The sequence below is a fragment of the Cebus imitator genome, unplaced genomic scaffold (assembly GCF_001604975.1).
Source record: "Cebus imitator isolate Cc_AM_T3 unplaced genomic scaffold, Cebus_imitator-1.0 Scaffold69, whole genome shotgun sequence".
In the NCBI taxonomy this organism is placed as follows: Eukaryota; Metazoa; Chordata; class Mammalia; order Primates; family Cebidae; genus Cebus; species Cebus imitator.
The window spans coordinates 6,183,739-6,202,827 of record NW_016107384.1 but is presented as its reverse complement, the minus strand read 5'-3'; the positions used below and the strand labels follow the sequence as shown (position 1 = coordinate 6,202,827).

Here is a 19,089-nt window from a genome sequence, read left to right as displayed (position 1 = left end):
GTCACCAGATGAAACGGCATGTGAGTTTTTGTGCGGAGACCCACTGCACTGGCTGAAACAGTTGCATTGGAGACCTGTGGCACTCCTCTACCTGGAAATCTCCTGGTCTGTGGGCAATAAAAATCCAATTGGAAATGCAGCAACCACTCACCCTCCACGCTCTTGCTGGGAGCGGCAATCCAGAGCTGCTCCAACTCAGCCATCTTGGATACCTCCTTCTTTAATTTTAATATATTTTATTTAACCCACTTTATTCAAGTATTTTGAGCATATCAATATTTTAAAAATTAATGAGATTTTACATTTTCTGGAACTAAGTTTTCAATTTCAGTGTATAATCCACTTAGAGCACGCTCAGTTTAGCCACATATCAAGTGTTCAATAACTGTATGAACCACATATCAACTGTGTGAGCCACATATCAAGTGTTCAATAACTGTATTAAACATTCCAGATTTAGAATTTGATGGGAAGAATATAAGCAGTGTGGTACCAATAATTCAGGATAGTTCCTATCTATCATATTGCCCCCAAAAAGTCTTTTTTTATTTTTAAGAGATACACTTTTTATAAGCAGTAAAGGAATTTAAACACATTTTATGGGGCATCTTGGTGACAAATGTAGTGAAATATTTTCTGTTTACCCGGCATCATCTTGCTATTCTCTGAGAATGAATGAAGAATCATTTTTAAGTCCTTCAACGTGCTAATCTTTTACTTGGTCTTTGCCTCCCCCACACCCCAGGTAAATTTAGTTCTGTGTTATAAAAACTCCTGACTGGAAAAGCTTAAAAAATAATGACAGATACGATTTGGAATAGTTATCAATGCTCATAAACTAATCTGGTTACTCCACAACCTTGCCAGCACCTGGTATTGACAGTTTTTTTAATTTTAGACGTTCTAATGTGTGTTAGTGGTAACTTATTGAGGTTTTAATTTGTATTTCCTACTGAATAATCATGATAAGCATGTTTGCACAGGCAATTTGCCTTTCAAATAGCTTCTGAGTTTCAGTGCCTGTTCACATCTGTTGTCCATGTTTCATGGGCTGGTTTGTCTTATAAAGCTGTAAAGAGATGTTCATATGTTTTGAATACAGATGTTTTAAATTAAATTTGTGTCCTATAAATATTTCCTGTAGTCTGTAGCCTCCATTTTCATTTAACTTTTTTTTTTTTTTTTTTTTTTTGAAAAACTAAAGTTTTGAGGGTTTTTTTGTTTGTTTGTTTGTTTTTTTGACAGTTTTGCTCTTGTTGACCAGGCTGGAATGCAGTGGCTAGATCTTGGCTCACAGCAACCTCCACCTCCTGGGTTCAAGGGATTCTCCTGCCTCAGCCTCCTGAGTAGCTGGGATTACAGGCATGCAACACCACGGCCAGCTAATTTTGTATTTTTAGTAGAAACAGGGTTTCTCCATGTTGGTCACGCCGGTCTTCAACTCTCAACCTCAGGTGCTCTGCCAGCCTCGGCCTCCTAAAGTGCTGGGTTTACAGATGTGCACCACCAAGACCAGCCAGGTTTCAATTTTAATGAAAACCAATTTTTTTTTCTTTTCTATATCTCTCTATATATGTGTATTTTCTATCTATCTCTCTCTCTCTCTCTATATATATATATATAGAGAGAGAGAGAGAGAGAGATTACTCTTTGTTTGTAGTAATCTCTGATGGTGGTTTGTATTTCTGTGGAATCGGTGGAGATATCCCCTTTACCATTTTTTATTGCATCTATTGGATTATTCTCTCTTTTCTTTTTTATTAATCTGGCGAGTGGTCTAATTTGTTGATCTTTTCAAAAAATGAGCTCCTGGATTTATTGATTTTTTGAAGGGCTTTTTGTGTCTCTGTGTCCTTCAGTTCTGCTTTGATCTTAGTTATTTCTTGTCTTCTGCTAGCTTTTGAGTTTTTTGATCTTGCTCCTCTAGCTCTTCAATTTGGACGATAAGGTGTCAATTTTAGATCTCTCCTTGCTTCTCACGTGGGCATTTATTGCTATAAATTTCCCTCTAGACACTGTTTTAAACATGTCCATGAGATTCTGGTACATTGTGTATTCATTCTCGTTGGTTTTGAAGAACATCTTTATTTCTGCCTTCATTCCATTGTTTATCCAATCAGCATCGAAGAGCTGGTTGTTCAGTTTCTGTTAAGTTGTGCGGTTCTGAGTTAGTTTCTTAATTCCGAGTTCTAATTTGATTGCACTGTGGTCTGAGAGACCGTTTGTTACGGTTTCCGTTCTTTTGTATTTGCTGAGGAGTGATTTACTTCCAAAAATGTGGTCAATTTTAGAGTAGGTGTGATGTGGTGCTGAGAAGAATGTATATTCTGTGGCTTTGGGGTGGAGAGTTCTGTAAATGTCTATTAGGTTTGCTTGGTCCAGATCTGAATTCAAGTCCTGGATTCCCTTATTAATTTTCTGTCTCATTGATCTGTCTAATATTAACAGTGGAGTGTTAAAGTCTCCCACTATTACTGTATGGGAGTCTTAAGTCTCTTTGTAGGTCGTTAAGAACTTGCTTTATGTATCTGGGTACTCCTGTATTGGGTGCATATATATTTAGGATTGTTAGCTCTTCTTTCTACATTGATCCTTTTACCATTATGTAATGTCCTTCTTTTCTTTTTTGATCTTTGTTGGTTTAAAGTCTATTTTATCACAGACTAGGATTGCAACTCTTGCTTTATTTTGCTCTCCATTTGCTTGGTAAATCTTCCTCCATCCCTTTATTTTGTACCTATATGTGTCCCTTGCATGTGAGATGGCTTTCTTGGATTCAGCATAATGATGGATTTTTTACTTTTTATCCAGTTTGCCAGTCTGTGTCTTTTGATTGGGGCATTTAGCCCATTTACATTTAAGGTTAATATTGTAATGTGTGAATTTGATCCTGCCATTTCGATGCTAGCTGGTTGTTTGGCCCTTTAGTTGACACAGTTCTTCATTGTGTCGATGGTCGTTTTTGGAGTGGCTGGTTCTGGTTCCTTTCTATGTTTAGTGCTTTTTTTCAGGAGCTCTTGTAAGGCAGGCCTGGTGGTGATGAACTCTTTCAGCAATTGCTTGTCTGTAAAGGATTTTGTTTCTGCTTCATTTATGAAGCTTAGCTTGGCTGGATATGAAATTCTGGGTTGAAAGTTCTTTTCTTTAAATATGTTAAATATTGGCCCCCACTCTCTTCTGGCTTGTAGGATTTCTGCTGAGAGATCCACTGTGAGTCTGATGGCCTTCCCTTTGTGGGTAACCCAACATTTCTCTGTGGCTGCCCTTAGCAGTTTTTCCTTCTTTTCAACCCTGGTGAATCCGACGATTATATGCCTTGGGGTTCCTCTTCTTGAGGAATCTCTTTGTGGTGTTCTCTGTATTTCCTGGACTTGAATATTTGCCTGCCTAACTAGGTTGGAGAAGTTCTCCTGGATAATATTCTGAAGAGTGTTTTCCAGCTTGGATTCATTCTCTCCATCACATTCAGATAAACCTATCAAATGTAGATTAGATCTTTTCACATAATTCCATATTTCTTGGAGGCTTTGCTCATTTCTTTTCACTCTTTTTTCTCTAACCTTGCCTTCTCTTTTTATTTCATTGAGTTGATATTCAATCTCTGATATCCTTTCTTCTGCTTGGTCAATTCAGCTATTGAAACTTGTGTATGCTTCACGAAGTTCTCACATTGTTTTTTTCAGCTCCATCAGGTAATTTATATTCTTTTCTAAGCTGTTTACTCTTGTTAGCATTTTGTCAAACCTTTTTTCAAGGTTCTTAGTTTCTTTTCATTGAGTTAGAACATGAACTTTTACTCAGAGAAGTTTGTTATTACCCACCTTCTGAAGTCTATTTCTGTCAATTCCTTAGCCTCATTCTCCATCCAGCTTTGTTCCCTTGCTGCTGAGGAGTTATGAACCCTTGGAGGACAAGAGGCATTCTGTTTTTTGTTTTTTCATCCTTTTTTCTCTGGTTTCTTTCCTTCTTTGTGGATTTATCTACCTGTGGTCTTTGTATTTGGTGACTTTCGGATGGGGTCTCTGAGTGGACATCCTTTCTGTTGATGATGAACTTATTTATTTCTGTTTTTTTGGTTTTCTTTCTAACAGTCAAGCCCCTCTGCTGCAGGGCTGCTGGAGGTCCACTCCAGACCCTGCTTGCTTAGGGATCACCTGCTGCAGCTGCAGAACAGTAAGGGTTTCTGCCAGTTCCTTCTTCTGTTATCTTTGTCCCAGAAGGATTCCTGCCAGATGTCAACCTGAGCTCTCCTTTATGAGGTGTCTCTTTGGATATACGGGTGTCAGGGAGCTGCTTGAGTAGACAGTCTGTCCTTTATAGGCGCTCAAGTGCTGAGCTGTGAGCTCCATTGTTCTGTTCAGAGCTGCTGTACAGGTACATTTAAGCTTGCCGCAGCAGAACTCATAACCACCTCTTTTCCCAGGTGCTCTGTCCTGGGATGATGGGGCTTTATTTATAAGTTCCTGACATGCTGCTGCTTTTTTTCAGAGATGCCCTGCCCAGCAAGGAGGTAGCCTAGTTACAGTCTGCCGGCAGAGGTGTTGCTGAGCTGCCGTGGGCTCTGCCCAGCTGCTGTGTGAACTTCCTTGAGGTTTTGTTTATAGAGGTGTATTTAGAACTGCCTCAGTAATGGCATATTGCCTCGATAATGGCTGACTGCCTCATCAATGGTGGACTGCCTCAGTAGTGGTGGACTGCCTAAGTAATGGCAGACGCCCTTCCCCCCCACAGAGCTGGATCATCCCAGGTCCAGCTGCACTTGCTGTGAAACCCTTAATCCCGAGTGTTTCAGATTGCTGGTCTTTGTGGGGGTGGAACCTGCCAAGCCAGATCACCTTCCTCCCTGTTTCAGCTCCCTTTTTTTCAGTTGAATGGGTGGCTCTGTCTCCCAGGCGTTCCAGGTGCCAGTTGAAACGGCCGTCCAGATTTGTATGACTTTTTGTGTGGAGACCCACTGCACCTCAGCCATGCTGGAAACTCATGGTGCTTTTCCACCCGGGAATCTCCTGGTCTGTGGGCAGCAATAACTCGTTTGGAAATGCGGTCATCACTCAACCTCTGCTTTGTCCTCACTGGGAACTATACTCCAGAGCTGTTCCTATTTGTCCAGCTTGGATCCGCCTTTCATTGGTTTTTCTTTAATGATTCATGCATTTTGTGTCTTATCTAAAAAAACAATTTGCCTAACCAAAGATTATAAAGATTTTGCTACTGTATTTTCTTTAGCAGTATTATATTATACTTTCAGCTCTTACGTTAGGTGGATAATAGATTTTAGTTTAGTTTTTCTATATGGTATGGGCTGAGAATCCAATCGCTCTGACACTCTTTTTTTTTTAACTATTCTTTTGCTGTGGAATTGACTTTCCACCTTTGTCAAAATGTGAATATTCATTTTATTTCTCATATCTTAGACGTGATGTGGACACAAAGACCATAAAGGCATGAGTCTGTTTCTGAATTCTGTTACAGTAATCTGTTTATCTGTGTTTAAGCCAGTAATACTACCCTATCTTCAGTCTGTGGCTTCATAAGTTTAGACATCACATAGTGTAAGTAAGCTAACTTTGTTCTGTTCTAAATTGTTTTGCTATGCTGGTTTATTTGCTTTTTCTTATAAATTTTATAAATGAGCTGCTGAGTTTTTATTAGGATTTTGTTGAGTCTGTTGATTAATTTGGGGAGATTTGACATGTTAACAGTATTGAATCTTCCAACCAACAGACATGGCATTCCATTTACTTAGATCTTGTTTGATTTTATTTCAACAGTGTTTTATAGTTTTCATTGTATAGGACCTATACTTTTGTTCAGTTTATTCCTAAATATTTTGTATTTTTGATACTATAAATAGTTCTTTTTTACATTTTAATTTCCAGGTGTTCATTGCTAGCATATAGAAACACAGTTTTTGTTGTTGTTGTTGACATGGAGTCTCACTCTGTTTCCAGGCTGGAGTGCAGTGGCACGATCTCAGCTCACTGCAACGTCCACCTCCCAGGTTCAAGCCATTATCCTGCCTCACCTCTGGAGTAGCTGGGACTGCAGGCACTCGCCACCACACCCAGCTAATTTTTGTATTTTTAGTAGAGGCGGAAATTAGATTATTTCCATTAGTAATCCCTCTGATGTTTTCCTTGACATGTTCTACATTAGCTGTTTTATAACCTTTTCACATTAACTACTTGGATTTCACCATGTTGGCCAGATGGTCTCAATCTCTTAAACTCGTGTTCTACCCACCTGGGCCTCCCAGAGTGCTGGGATTACAGGTATGCACCACCACATCCAGCCTACAATTGATTTTTATGTATTGACCGTTGTATTCTGTGATCTTACTAAACTCACTAACCTTACTAAACTCAGAGCTTTTTTTAGATTTTTAGAATTTTTGTATAAATGATCTTGTAATTGGCAAATAAGGATACTTCTGCTTCTTCCTTTCCAATCCATATTCTTTTTATTGATGAATCGTTTTATGGATTATAGTTTTAATAGCTGATTTAAGTTCTTGCCCTAAGTCCTTCATTTGCCATTTCTGAGTATATTTCTGTTGATGGATTTTTCTCCTAGTTGTGAGCCATGTTTCTTTACCACTGTGTGGACTCTACTGCTTTCCAGTGGTACTCTCTTCAGCCTTGTAGTTTTGCCCCACACGTGTACAAATCATTACTTAGCCAATCAAGTCTTTGCAAATCTGTGAAGCTCTCTCTGTACAGTTTCTTTGTCTCTGGTACACTGCCCTAAAATTCTAGCCTGCCAACTCCCCAAAGACTAGCAGGCTATGTTGTAACCTGAAAACTCTCTCCAGGCCATAATCTGAGGCAATTATAGTGCACACCTTATTTTTTCCCCGTCTTTCAGAATCACAGTCTATATTGCTTATTGTCTAGTGTCTGAAAACAATTATTTTATGTTTTTTCTAGTTTTATAGTCGTTTGCCGTGGGAAGGCAGTTTGACTGTTTAATTCTTTGTAGAGGAAGTAAAAGTCTCTTACATATGTATTTTAATACCAGCAGACAGTGCTATGGATAGGTGAGTGATTGTAATTAATGGAAATTGAGTTGAAAAGAGAGAAATAATGAGATTGTATGACTCTCCCCTCTCTGAATATTATTAGAAATTGAGTGTGATACATTTTTTCTATTTTGTATAAAAACTTATATTCTCCAAAGCCAATTATTCATTCTTTTAGAAGTCTTTAATTTTTTTTTTCTTTTTAAGAAACAAAGTTTTTATAATTCATGGATATGGTAGCAACTTTAGAATAATGAAAGGATAAGCTGGGTGTGGTGGCTCACCCCTGTAATCCCAGCACTTTGGGAGGCTGAGGTGGGTGGATCACGAGGTCAGGAGTTCAACACCAGCCTGGCCAAGATGGTGAAACCCCATCTGTACTAAAAACACAAAAAGTAGCCAGGTGTGATGGCAGGCGCCTATGATCCCAGCTACTTGGGAGGCTGAGGCAGAGAATTGCTTGAACCCAGGAGGTAGAGTTTGCAGTGAGCTGAGGTCACGCCACTGCACTCCAGCATGGGCGACTGAACAAGACTTCGTCTCAAAAGAAAAAAGGATAAATGGGAAGAAAATACCTTAAAAGCAGACATAGTTATATATGTTAGTAATGTGTTCTTTGGAGTCCAATATGAAAGCCATTTTCACAAGAACAGTTTTAGGTCCTTTCTGTAATGTAAAAAACTGTGGTGTTTTTGTTTGATATCTGTCTTTGAAATGTTTTTTAAAATACATTTTAGAATCACATGTAAAGTTGATTAGATTTACTAGAGTGACTAAAATTTTTTAAAGGTCAAGAAAAATTAGATTTTTCCATTAGTAATCCCTCTCATGTTTTCCTTGACATGTTCTACATTAGATGTTTTATAACCTTTTCACATTTACTACTTGGATTCTTTATGTTTTTCTTCTCAACTTACATGGGATGATCTTATATATTAAATTTTTTTTAACTGTAAGCATTTGTTACACATTTTTCTAACAATTTTGGTTTGCCCTTTTTAGTGTGGTATGCTGTTGGATGTCAAGTTTTATTTTTATATAGTCATAAATTTATCACTTTATAATTTATTGCTATTCTAGGTTTAGAAAGACTTGACTATCTTAAAGGCATCTCAAGTTCAACATGTGCAAAATAGTGCTCATCTACTCCACCACCATGCCTCCACACACACCCCCAAACATTTTCTAATAAAATTTAATCATTTTATTCTTTTCTTAAAATGATTGTTGAGCAGCTTACAAAATTTTTTCTTTGACGTAGAACCCTGTCTACCTCTACATCATCATTTCATGTTTACTCACTCTCTCTGTACTCTGGTCACTCTGGATTCTTTTCAGCTCACTTTGGTCTCTTCAAGTGCTGCAAATGCTTTTCCTTTTCCCTGTAACACTGTCTCCCTACCTTCCTTCTCCTAGTTAACTTCCACTTATTCTTAAAATCCATTTTAATCAATTTAGAGACGCCTTCTCTGACTTTACACAGTGTCAAATATGCTGTAGTACCATGTACTTGTCCTTCACAGCACTGAATCACTATTGTGTCTATAATATATAGTACAGTTCCTGGCACTTAGTAGATCCTTAGGGAATTGTTGGTTAAATTTTAGAATGATTGGGCTTTTCAGCGAAATTAAGTTGATTAACTTGAGAAAATGTGATATACCATCAAGAAATTGTATTTTTCAGTCCAGACATGGTGGCTCATACCTGTAATCTCAGCACTTTGAGAGCCCACTCAGGGAGAATTGCTTGAGCCCAAAGTTCAAGCCCAGCCTGGGCAACATAGCAAGACCTTATCTCTACAAAATATTTTCAATTATCCACATATGGTGGTGCATGCCTGTGGTCCCAGCTACTCAGGAGGCTAAGCAGGGAGGATTGCTTAAGCCCAGGAGGATGAGGCTGCAGTGAGCTGTGATCACACCACTGCACTCCAACCTGAGCAATAGAGTGAGACACTGTCTCAAAAAAAAAAAAAAAAAAAAAAAAAATTAAAAAAAAAAAAAAAAAAAAAAAAAAAAAAGGCATTTTTCATTTATTTAAATCTTGTATCACTGTTGTAGATAGGACATTTTTTATTAAAGTATTAAAGCTATCCATAAGTTTTGTGTTACAGATGGAATCTCTTGTTGGTTATTATTGGATTTGGGTTTTGTCTTTATCCAGTTTTTCTCCTATTTTATTTAGAATTTTACTATTAGGAAACTATATGTTTTATAGCTAAAATTATCTAAAACCAAAATATTTTTACTTTTTTTTTTTTTGAGGTAGAGTCTTGCTCTGTCACGGAGGCTGGAGTGCAGTGGCACAGTGTTGGCTTACTGCAACCTCCCCCTCCCAGTTTAAGCAATAATCATGCCTCAGCTTCCCAAGCAGCTGGGATTATGGGCATGTACCACCACACCCAGCCAATTTTTGTATTTTCAGTAGAGACAAGTTCTCTGCATGTTGGCGAGGCTGGTCTTGAACTCCTGGCCTCAAACAATCCACCCATCTCAGTCTTCAAAGGTGCCGGGACCACAGGCGTGAACCACCACACCCGACCTTACATAGTTTTCTACTTCCCTTCTTGATAACCTGTATGGTTTGATCATAAAACTGGAAGAGGTTCTCTTTAACTTTTAGTTAAGGATGATATTTTTTACTGAGTAGATATCGTCAGGGCATTGACCTACCAAGGAGCATCTAACATGTTGACTAAATTAACTGGTTTGCGAAATGTTTATATGGTAATTAACATCTCTGTAAAATTTAGAGTTTATACAGTTTGTCATAAGTCATTGTGTTATTTATACCTAAACCCTATAAGGTAAGTATTTTTATTACTGATGAAGAATTGAGTCTCAGGCACATTAAGAGATTTTTCCATAGTCATTATAATACTGAGTTTCTGAACCATCTTTATACCCCAGTCCTTGTTACTTAAAGCTTATGCCACTTCTGTATCATGTTGTTTTGTATGTATAAAGAAACCTGAATGTATGTATAAATCAGTCTGCAAGTATTTAACTGGATTGTGAGTTGTAAAATAGAAACCTTGTTAGAATATCCCTTTTGCATATTCTTATTTTTTATATTTATATTTTATGTATAAATTATTTAGAAAATCATTTTAAATGATTTTTCTTGTAGAAACCTTCAGAAGTTTAGTCTTTTTGGAGACATAAGCATTCTACAACAGCAAGGAAGTTTGTCAAATACATACCTCAGCAAGGTGGACCCTGATGGCAAAAAAATTAAACAGTAAGTTATATGGTTAGTGGAAAGGAGATTATACTAATAACAATTTGTTTCTTCTAAGAAATTGTAAGTTAGAAACAGAAGAGTAATGATTTTTTTCCTGAAAGGAACATAGGTCCTGGAAATTTTTAACAGAAATACAGTGATCAGCTTATGCCATTCCATCTCATAAATCATTAAGACAAATCAAAGAACTTAGTGGATAATTATTGCTGTTTAAAATTATTTCTCTACTTGCCTTTGCTATAACATAAATTGTACATCATCCTACTTTTCTACTAAATGGTGTAAGTGGTGCTTTGCTTGGATGAGGAACATATTTGTATGTGTTTAATGGATCTATAGGTTTAATACACCTTATTCATTATATTTTAATGTGAATTTTAATACGTTTACTGTGGGTTGAATAGAAATTAGCTAATGAAAAAAAGCAGATCTCAAAATTGCATGTTTTTCATTGCCTATTTTCAAAAGTCAGTGTTAAAAGATTAGAACTAAATGTTAATGGGATCACTGTGGCATGTGTTTTCCTTATAGAATTCAGCAACTGTTTGAAGAAATCCTGAGTAATAGTAGGCAAATGAAATGGCTGTCCTGTGGATTTATGCTGGAAATAGTAACCCCAACATCACTGTCATCTCTCTCTAATGCTGTTGCCAACACCATGGAGCACCTGAGTTTACTGGACAATAATATTCCTGGTAACAGCACTCTTATTACTGCAGTTGAACTGGAGCGATTTGTGAATCTGCACTCACTTGCCTTGGATTTTTGTGACTTTACAGCTGAGATGGCAAGAGTCTTAACTGATAGCAACCATGTGCCTTTGCAGCGACTGTCTCTTCTGGTTCACAATGTTTCCGTAATGCACAAGTCTCTAGACAACATGCCAAATGATGAGCATTGGAAAGCCCTGTCACGAAAGAGCACCAGCCTTCGGGTCTATATAATGGCTTTTGATATCAAGAGTGAAGATATGTTAAAGATTTTGAAACCTAGTATACCACTAGAGAGGATTCATTTTGATAGCTATATCACTTGTGTTTCAGGGGCTATTGTTGATCTCATATCCAGGCAATATGACAAGTTCCTAACTCATTTTATTTTAATGAATGATGTGATTGACACGTCTGGTTTTCCAGATCTTAGTGACAACCGAAATGAAGATCCGTTAGTTTTATTAGCATGGAGGTGCACAAAGCTCTCTCTTCTGGCAATTCATGGTAGGTAATTTTGTTCATTATAATCTGATACTGGAATTACACCAAAAACATTTTATGCCAGTAAAGAACTAGCACTGACCTTTATAGTATCAAATCTGGTATCAAGCTAATGTACAGATTCTTATGCTTTTTAAAATTTGCAAGATATAGCACTTACAAAAGGAAAATCATATTCAACCCTAAGTATTCTGCTCCAGCTTCCCTGTTACTTTTTTGTCCATCTTGTGAATGGCAGTGTTTCAAAAAAAACAATGAAATTAATTTAGCTAAGAAAACATACATACCTGTGGTAGATGTATTTTCTGTACATATATATATATATATATATATATATATATCTGTGATAGATATATTTTCTCTAATCACGCAACCCCTTAAAAATATAGCACGGGGGAAGAGAATGTATTTCTTTCATGCTCACTACCTCATCTTTTAGATTCTTGGTATCAAAGTATTAATTTGTATATTTTTTTCAACAATGGTTCCATTGATATGCTTTCATTTTAATGTGGCCTGCTCTCATTTTGAGAGAGAGTTGGTATTCTGAAAAATAAATTTACTTCCTTTTCAGATACTTATAAGATAATTACAAAATAGTCTACAAGCATGTCTTAAACTCCATTATTAGCTGCCTTACTAGCACCCTTTCATTATTTTTTTTTAGTCTGTATTTGCGTTTGGGAATGTATGTCTTACTTTTCAAGTCTTTGCTTTATGCCAGGCATCAGAAGTAGTAGAAAAGACTAGATCAGTATTTAAAGTGGTAAACACAATGCGGTAAAGAAATATCAGGTTATTTAAAACTTAATTTAAGCCAGTCTTCATAAAGCCTTTTTCTTCTTTAAGCTAAAGGTCCTCCCATTCGTTCCCCTTTATTCCTTCCCAAAAACAGTTATTATTCTGAAGTGGGTGCATATAATTCCCATGATTGTTTTATAATTTACATATTTGCTACTGACAATTAACAGGTTACCTTTAAAGTGTCACTTCGTAACTTTTTGAAGCATTATAGATCATTTTTCACAAGTGAAAAATACCAGTTGATAACATGTTAACTGATACATGTATATAATGAACTAAAAATGTTATCCTTATGGTACATCATTACCCAAAGCTATAAAATTTATTTGTATATACTTTAAACTTTAAATGTCTATTTTACTGAATGAAGTAGTATCATAAAGGATTAGATCACCTGCCAATTCACCACCTACAGTGGTATTGTTGAACATAGTATCAAACTTCTAGCCTTTTTTTTTTTCTGGGATATACAATCATGTTTCCTTTTCCAATTTCAATATATTTCTAAAGGAAAAAGACCAAAATGGTAAGTGAGATACAAATTTGAAGCTTCTCTAGAAGTTTTGAATGAGGAAAAGACAGGCTTAACAGAGAGAAAAGGAAATGACAGTGTTTTTTTTTTTTTACTTTTCAGGTTACACCGTCTGGGCACACAACCTCATTGCCATTGCTCGTCTTCGGGGCTCTGATCTGAAAGTGCTCGAAGTCACTGAAGAAAGCATTGATTTTGACCAAGGTGAACTGGCTGACCAGGATGTAGATCCAGTGCATAACCTTATTGAGCAGGTATCCCTGGGCCTGGGTCAACCTTGGCACGCAGTCATGGACATCGAATCACTCAGTGTCTTCACTGAACCAAATCGTCATTTTTACAGAGAGATGCAAAGCTTCAGTGAAGACATTTAGCTTTTTTTTAATGTAGAATTCCTGTGGTTACATATGCAAGTAGGGTCCTATTACGTTGTTTTTTTTTTTTTTTTTTTTTTTTTTTTTTTTTTTTCAGTAGTGTGAATTAATCCTTTTGTGCTGTGTTTAATCAATATTAGCTTTATAGAATTATATATGTATATTCTACTTCTTGATCAAAGAACGTAGTCGGGTATTGGTTTAGAAGTTCAAAGTGACAATGTATAGGGCTTTCACGGTTAATGGACTTGTTACCAAACCTTAAAGATACACAGCCGAAGATTGTCTGAGGTTGCTGGCTAACTTTATTTTTCACTGAGTTACTCTGCCTTTTTGACGTTTTTATTCTTTGTGTGTCAGAGGAGTTCAGAGCTCAGGAGCCAAAATATTTTTATACATATATAGATATATATCCATAGCCTGGTAGATTTTTATGCAATGGTCTGCATCCATGCATTCTGATAGCATTTCAATAATTTTGATTTCAAATGGAAGATAAATAATATCCCAAATGAATTATCTGTAATAGAAAAGCCAAGACTTTAACTTTCATTACATATCGAATAGTTGCTATCACCATACCATTTTCAATTTTGTATAGTACAAGGTTAGAACATTGCTTAATCTTTTTTTTAAAAAAAATGCATTTACATAAACATGAATACTCAAATTGCTGGATTTTTTAACTATATCTAACATAATTTTATTCATCAATTACACGTTCATTTAGCCCAGATTTCAAATAGTGGAGGAAGAAAGAAACTGTATTTTAAAGTAAAACCTCCTAAAGGAAATAAAAATAGAGAGTTGTAAACACACGTTTGCAAAAACATTAGTCGTGAAATCCCTAGCAACAAGTCACTGGATTCTTCTCTGTCAGCACGCGTGTCAGCTGCCAAAGAATAGACTTACTGAAGAAGTGCCCACATGCTGGCAGGGGCCGGCCCACTCTGGCCAGCCAGATAACTGCTAGATTGTAATATTTAAGGTCGAATTTCGACCTGTGGTACACAGCTGTGCTGTGGCTCAGTCAGCAACCTCAGAACTCTGAAAAAAACAAAACAAAAANAAAAAAAAAAAAAAAAGAAAAAAAAAACATGCACCTGTTTCACTGTGAATAGTGAATGTAAAGGAAAGAAAGGAAAAACTGAAAGCTTGTTCTATCACAGTATGAGCTGCTATGATACATGAAGAACATTCCATGAAGTATGTTTTAAAACCTTGTTATATCTGAGAGGCTTTAAAAGCCTATTAACTGTTTCAGGGCAACCGCGGTACAGACGTGGTCTCTGTGAGACTTCCACCTGACCCCAGTTTTAAGTGGTACGAATGTTGTGCATTTAATGTTAAAGGACAGTCTGCAATAATAAAGTAAGTAGCCAACATGGGTGCCCAGCAGTGCTGAGACCTGGCTGCTCTATTGTAAGCTTTGGAAACACAATTTATGCAACAGATGTCCAGATATGATTCTATTTATGGAAAAAGTTTATATGTGTTTTACAAATGGTTTTACCATCTTATATTAAAATGACCTTTTGACAGGTGTGCACTGTTTTGTCTCCAGTGAGCACATACCATGCGGATTTTATATGTACATCAGTAGTGTGAATCCACTGGCACAGTGTGTGTAAATGCCAGATGTGGTGAGATTTTATCTTATAAATGTGATCAGATAAAATAACTCCTGACAGAAACTGTAAGGAAACCAGCTGAATGTTTGACCTGATGACTGATGTTGTATGGTTTATGTTAAATGTATATTCTTTTAATCAATGAATAAAGCATTAAAATTGATCATTGTAATATATTTTATTGTATATGAAGCATGACTATTTTTAGTGTTAAATAAACTGCAATAATCCTTAGATTGTGTATAATAATGTGTTAGCTCCTGTTGTATTCTGGTGCAGCGAAGCTTAAATTTGAGAATACATTATAAAAAGACTTAGCTGAATTTGGAGGATTTTTTTTTTTTTTTTTTTACAAAAGTTCACTTTGACAAAATACAAGCTTAAAAGCAAACAATGGATTTCTTAGCACAAAATCTCACTATATTATGCACCTAGAATACATTATCAATATGGTAAAGCTTAATTTATAGACTATAGGAGCCTTTTACTTTAAAGATTCCTATACCAAATGCAAAAATACTTAGATATGCCAATATTAAATTCTTCATAAACCCCTATATTGCTTTATTTTGGTATTCTAATCTCTATTCTTGGTTGTTGAGACTCACAGCTCTTATTTATAGGAAACAAAATGACTTATTTTCTTTCGACTCTTCCAGGCACAGCTTTATCTTGAAATAATCTGGTGTTCACAAAGAACTGTACTCATACTTACCACTTCCTTACTTTCTGGACACATCTAACTCCTTTGAATGAATCAACATGTTTAAGTATATATTTAAGACATACCCAAAATGTATGAAAAAGGAAAGTCTACTAATAAGAATAGCATGCAAGTTAAGGTTGTTGTAGTAAATGCTAAATTTGGGAGGCTCGACATCTGCTTTCTTCTAGTCTAAGCTCTGGCTGTCATGCTACTTAAGCACAAACTCCTCTTTCAGCTTTGGTTTCCTCATGTCTAAAATGAAGGATTGGACTTCGCTAGCTAAAACTCTGATCCTTCATTGAAATTCTCCATCACTGTTAGCTCAGTACTCAGATACACGAGATCATCTTTAAACAACGTTATTAAATATTTTCAAAACATAGCTTACTAAACTATATGAAATTTACTTATCTATCTAAAATTACTTTCCATTTCCCCCACCACGTAGTAATCAAGAAGTTGGGGAATTGGTGGAGTGATACTTGGGAGGCATAATGTGCTTACAGCTGAACACAAAGCTGCAGAAATTAAACACAAAGCTGCAGAAACTTGCTTGGGACTTCCAGCATGAATCAGATTGGATCCTTATGAAGCCAGTAACATAATACAGTGCTAATGGAGTAACAGCAGATGTGAATAATACCCAGGACCATTTCACATTGTCTGTATTAATGTTTCCCAACCTTTGTCATGTTATAGCACACATAGAAAATATTGTACAGCATACTGGTATTAGAGAAAAAAGTCATTACTTTTTTTAACTTATATAATTGATATAAAATGTAGAAGATTTGAGGAAAATATATTGAATTTGTATGGAACTTTCAAATAAAATCTTGCCACATGTTTTGATTTAATTAACATTTGATTAAAATGTTTTAATACTGTCACCAATGAGAAACACCCACAAATAGGCAATAATTTTTAGGTCTTTTTTAAAGATAACCAATAATTTATGCAGTTGAAACTAAGAAATTTAACAACACTTTTCTTTCTTTGGGAAATAATGTGAATTAATTTCAACTTCAAAGTGATGTTTATTACAATTATTTAAAAATCATAATGCTCTAATTTGTAATCTCCCTTACATAATCCTACTGCTAGGTAAGACACCACCGAAGAGTAAACAGCCACCAACTTTATGTGAATGCAATTAGAGGCTGCAGGGAGCCCTCCTCCCACCTCCAGCTCCCAACCCTTTCAAATTCAACTAGCCACTTCTGGGGGCCTCACACATGGGCTTCCTACCTGCTCTTTGGACACCTGGAGCATATTTCTTTCACTGCTTTGTAGACCCCGCCTTGCCTGTGATGGACAGTAACTCCTCCGGCCAGGAGTAGTGAGTGTCTGAGTTTGCTCTCTGTCCAGGGCACACTTTCAGAGCTCCACTCTCACTTCTCGGAACAGCCTGAAAGCATCAGAAGGCAACCCACCCAGACTCCCAGCCACCCCAGGACTCACTAGTTGTCCTTGTGGGGTATCACTGTGGTACAGTATACTAACCAATTTGGACTGCTGGTTGTGGAAAGAAACGGAAAATGTATCATGAATAAGTTTTCAGGATACTTGAATAATCCTTCCTTTCTGAAAGATGTTTTAAAAGGGCAAGATATACCATGCGTTGGCAAGGAAGAAGAAATAGCTGGAACTTGAATTGGTATATCCATTTTGGAAAGCAAATTTGCAGTATCTTGTAAAGTTTAAGTTGCCTGTGCTCTGTAACCCAGCATTTTCACTTCTGATGTATTCTCTAATGCCATTTTTCTAACTTGTTTCCTAGCCCCTAAAAATCCTAAAGGAATTTTGAAAAGCCATGTATCCCTTTGCATATGTTAAACATAAAAAATGATCAGTCTTAGTAGACATAAACATTAACAGTTTAAACTATATACATGACTGCTTAAAATATGTATAATGGAATCAATGCTATAGTAATTTAGTACTTACCATCTTTTTTTTTTTTTCTTTGGCAGAGTCTCACTCTGTCACCCAGGCTGGAGTGCAGTGGCACGATCTACACTCACTGCAGTCTCCACCTCCTGGGCCTACAAAGTAGCTGGGACTACAGGCATATGCCACCAAACCCAGCTAATTTTTGTATTTTTTTTTTCTTTTTTTTAGTAGAGCTGGGTTTCATCATGTTGGCCAGGCTGGTCTCGAACTCCTGACCTCAAGTGATCCTCCCACCTCGGACTCCCAAAATGCTGGGATTACAGGCATGAGTTACTGCGCCCAGTCTGTTTACCATCTATTTTTAAAATGCAATTCACTCTTGATCATTAGAACTTTTATGTCATTCATTGACCTCCTTAAGCTTATATATTGTCAGTTATCAGTTTATTTGCCTTTTAGCTCAGAACACATCCTTCAATATATAGTCTCTCATAATGAAAAACAAAAAACGTTCACACACTCTTCACAAGAGTGCTTGCTTACCCATGAGGCGGGCATGAGGGCAAGGATCACTATGGATGGGCATGAAGGTAATTTTATCTGTAACTGGGTATTCATTATATTGTTATTTCCTGTTTTAAAAAATAATTTGTAATTTACTGATTCAAGTTACCAATAAATGAATGTTCATGGACTGACTTGTTTTGTAATCCTGAGTCTAAAATCATCTCTTAGTCCATTCTGAGCTATTACAGAAGATCTGAAACTGGGTAATTTATCAAGAATAGAAATTGATTTCTCACAGTTCTGGAGGCTGGGAGGTTCAAGATAAAAACACCAGCAGGTTTGGTGTCAGCTGAGGGCCCTATCTATCTCCACCTCCAAGATGTCACCTTGAATGCAACATCCTCCAAAGCAACACTGTAATCTCACATGGCAGAAGAGATCAAGCTAATCTACTTTTGTAAGCCTTTTATAGGGACAATAATCCATTCATGAGGGTGAAACCCTAATGACCTAAAATTCTTCCATAAGACCCCATTTCCCAACTCCGTTGTATTGGGGATTAAACAGAATTTTGGAGGAGACACAAACATCCAAACCATAGCAGTGACCAAGGCAGAAGGACAGTATTGCTTTCTCTTTTGTGCATTAGTGAATCACAATAACTTGAAAGAGGCTCAAAGATCTACTGAGAGTTTAAAGCCTAGTAGTTTGTAGGAAAGTTCTAAAGAGATTTTTCAAAATATGTCAGTTACGGTATTTCTTAGCTAATTTATCCATTGTTTCTCAGAGAATTTACTTAAGTGACTATTAGTAAGGGAAAAGGGGAGATACTGGTCAGAGGGTACAAACTTTCAATTATAAAATGAATAAATTCTGGAGATCTAATTTATAGTATGGTGACTATTGTTGTTAATGTATATTTGACATTTGCTGAGAGCAGATATCAGGTGTTCTCACCACACCAAAAAATGGTAACTATGTAAGGTGACTGATATTTTAATTAGCTTGAGTGTTGTAACCATTTCACAGTATATACATGTATCAAAACATCACATTGTGTACCTTAAATAGATGCAAGTTTTGCCAGTCACACCTCAATAAAGCTGCAAAAAATGACACTGTAATTGGCTCTACCATATTTCAGTTTAAAGCACTATTGTCATT

The 19,089-nt window shown here is 36.5% G+C and overlaps 1 protein-coding gene across 1 annotated transcript in view; it reads left to right on the top strand.

The window, feature by feature from the left end:
* FBXO33 (F-box protein 33) overlaps positions 1-13,243 on the top strand; it is a 55,452-nt gene extending 42,209 nt beyond the window's left edge. Inside the window, exons 2-4 of the mRNA XM_017530883.2 lie at positions 10,151-10,261; positions 10,796-11,481; positions 12,917-13,243. Of these exons, the coding sequence (XP_017386372.1) occupies positions 10,151-10,261; positions 10,796-11,481; positions 12,917-13,188 (1,069 nt within the window). The 3' untranslated portion in view covers positions 13,189-13,243. The remainder of the gene's footprint in view (positions 1-10,150; positions 10,262-10,795; positions 11,482-12,916) is intronic.
* Positions 13,244-19,089: the final 5,846 nt, after the last annotated feature.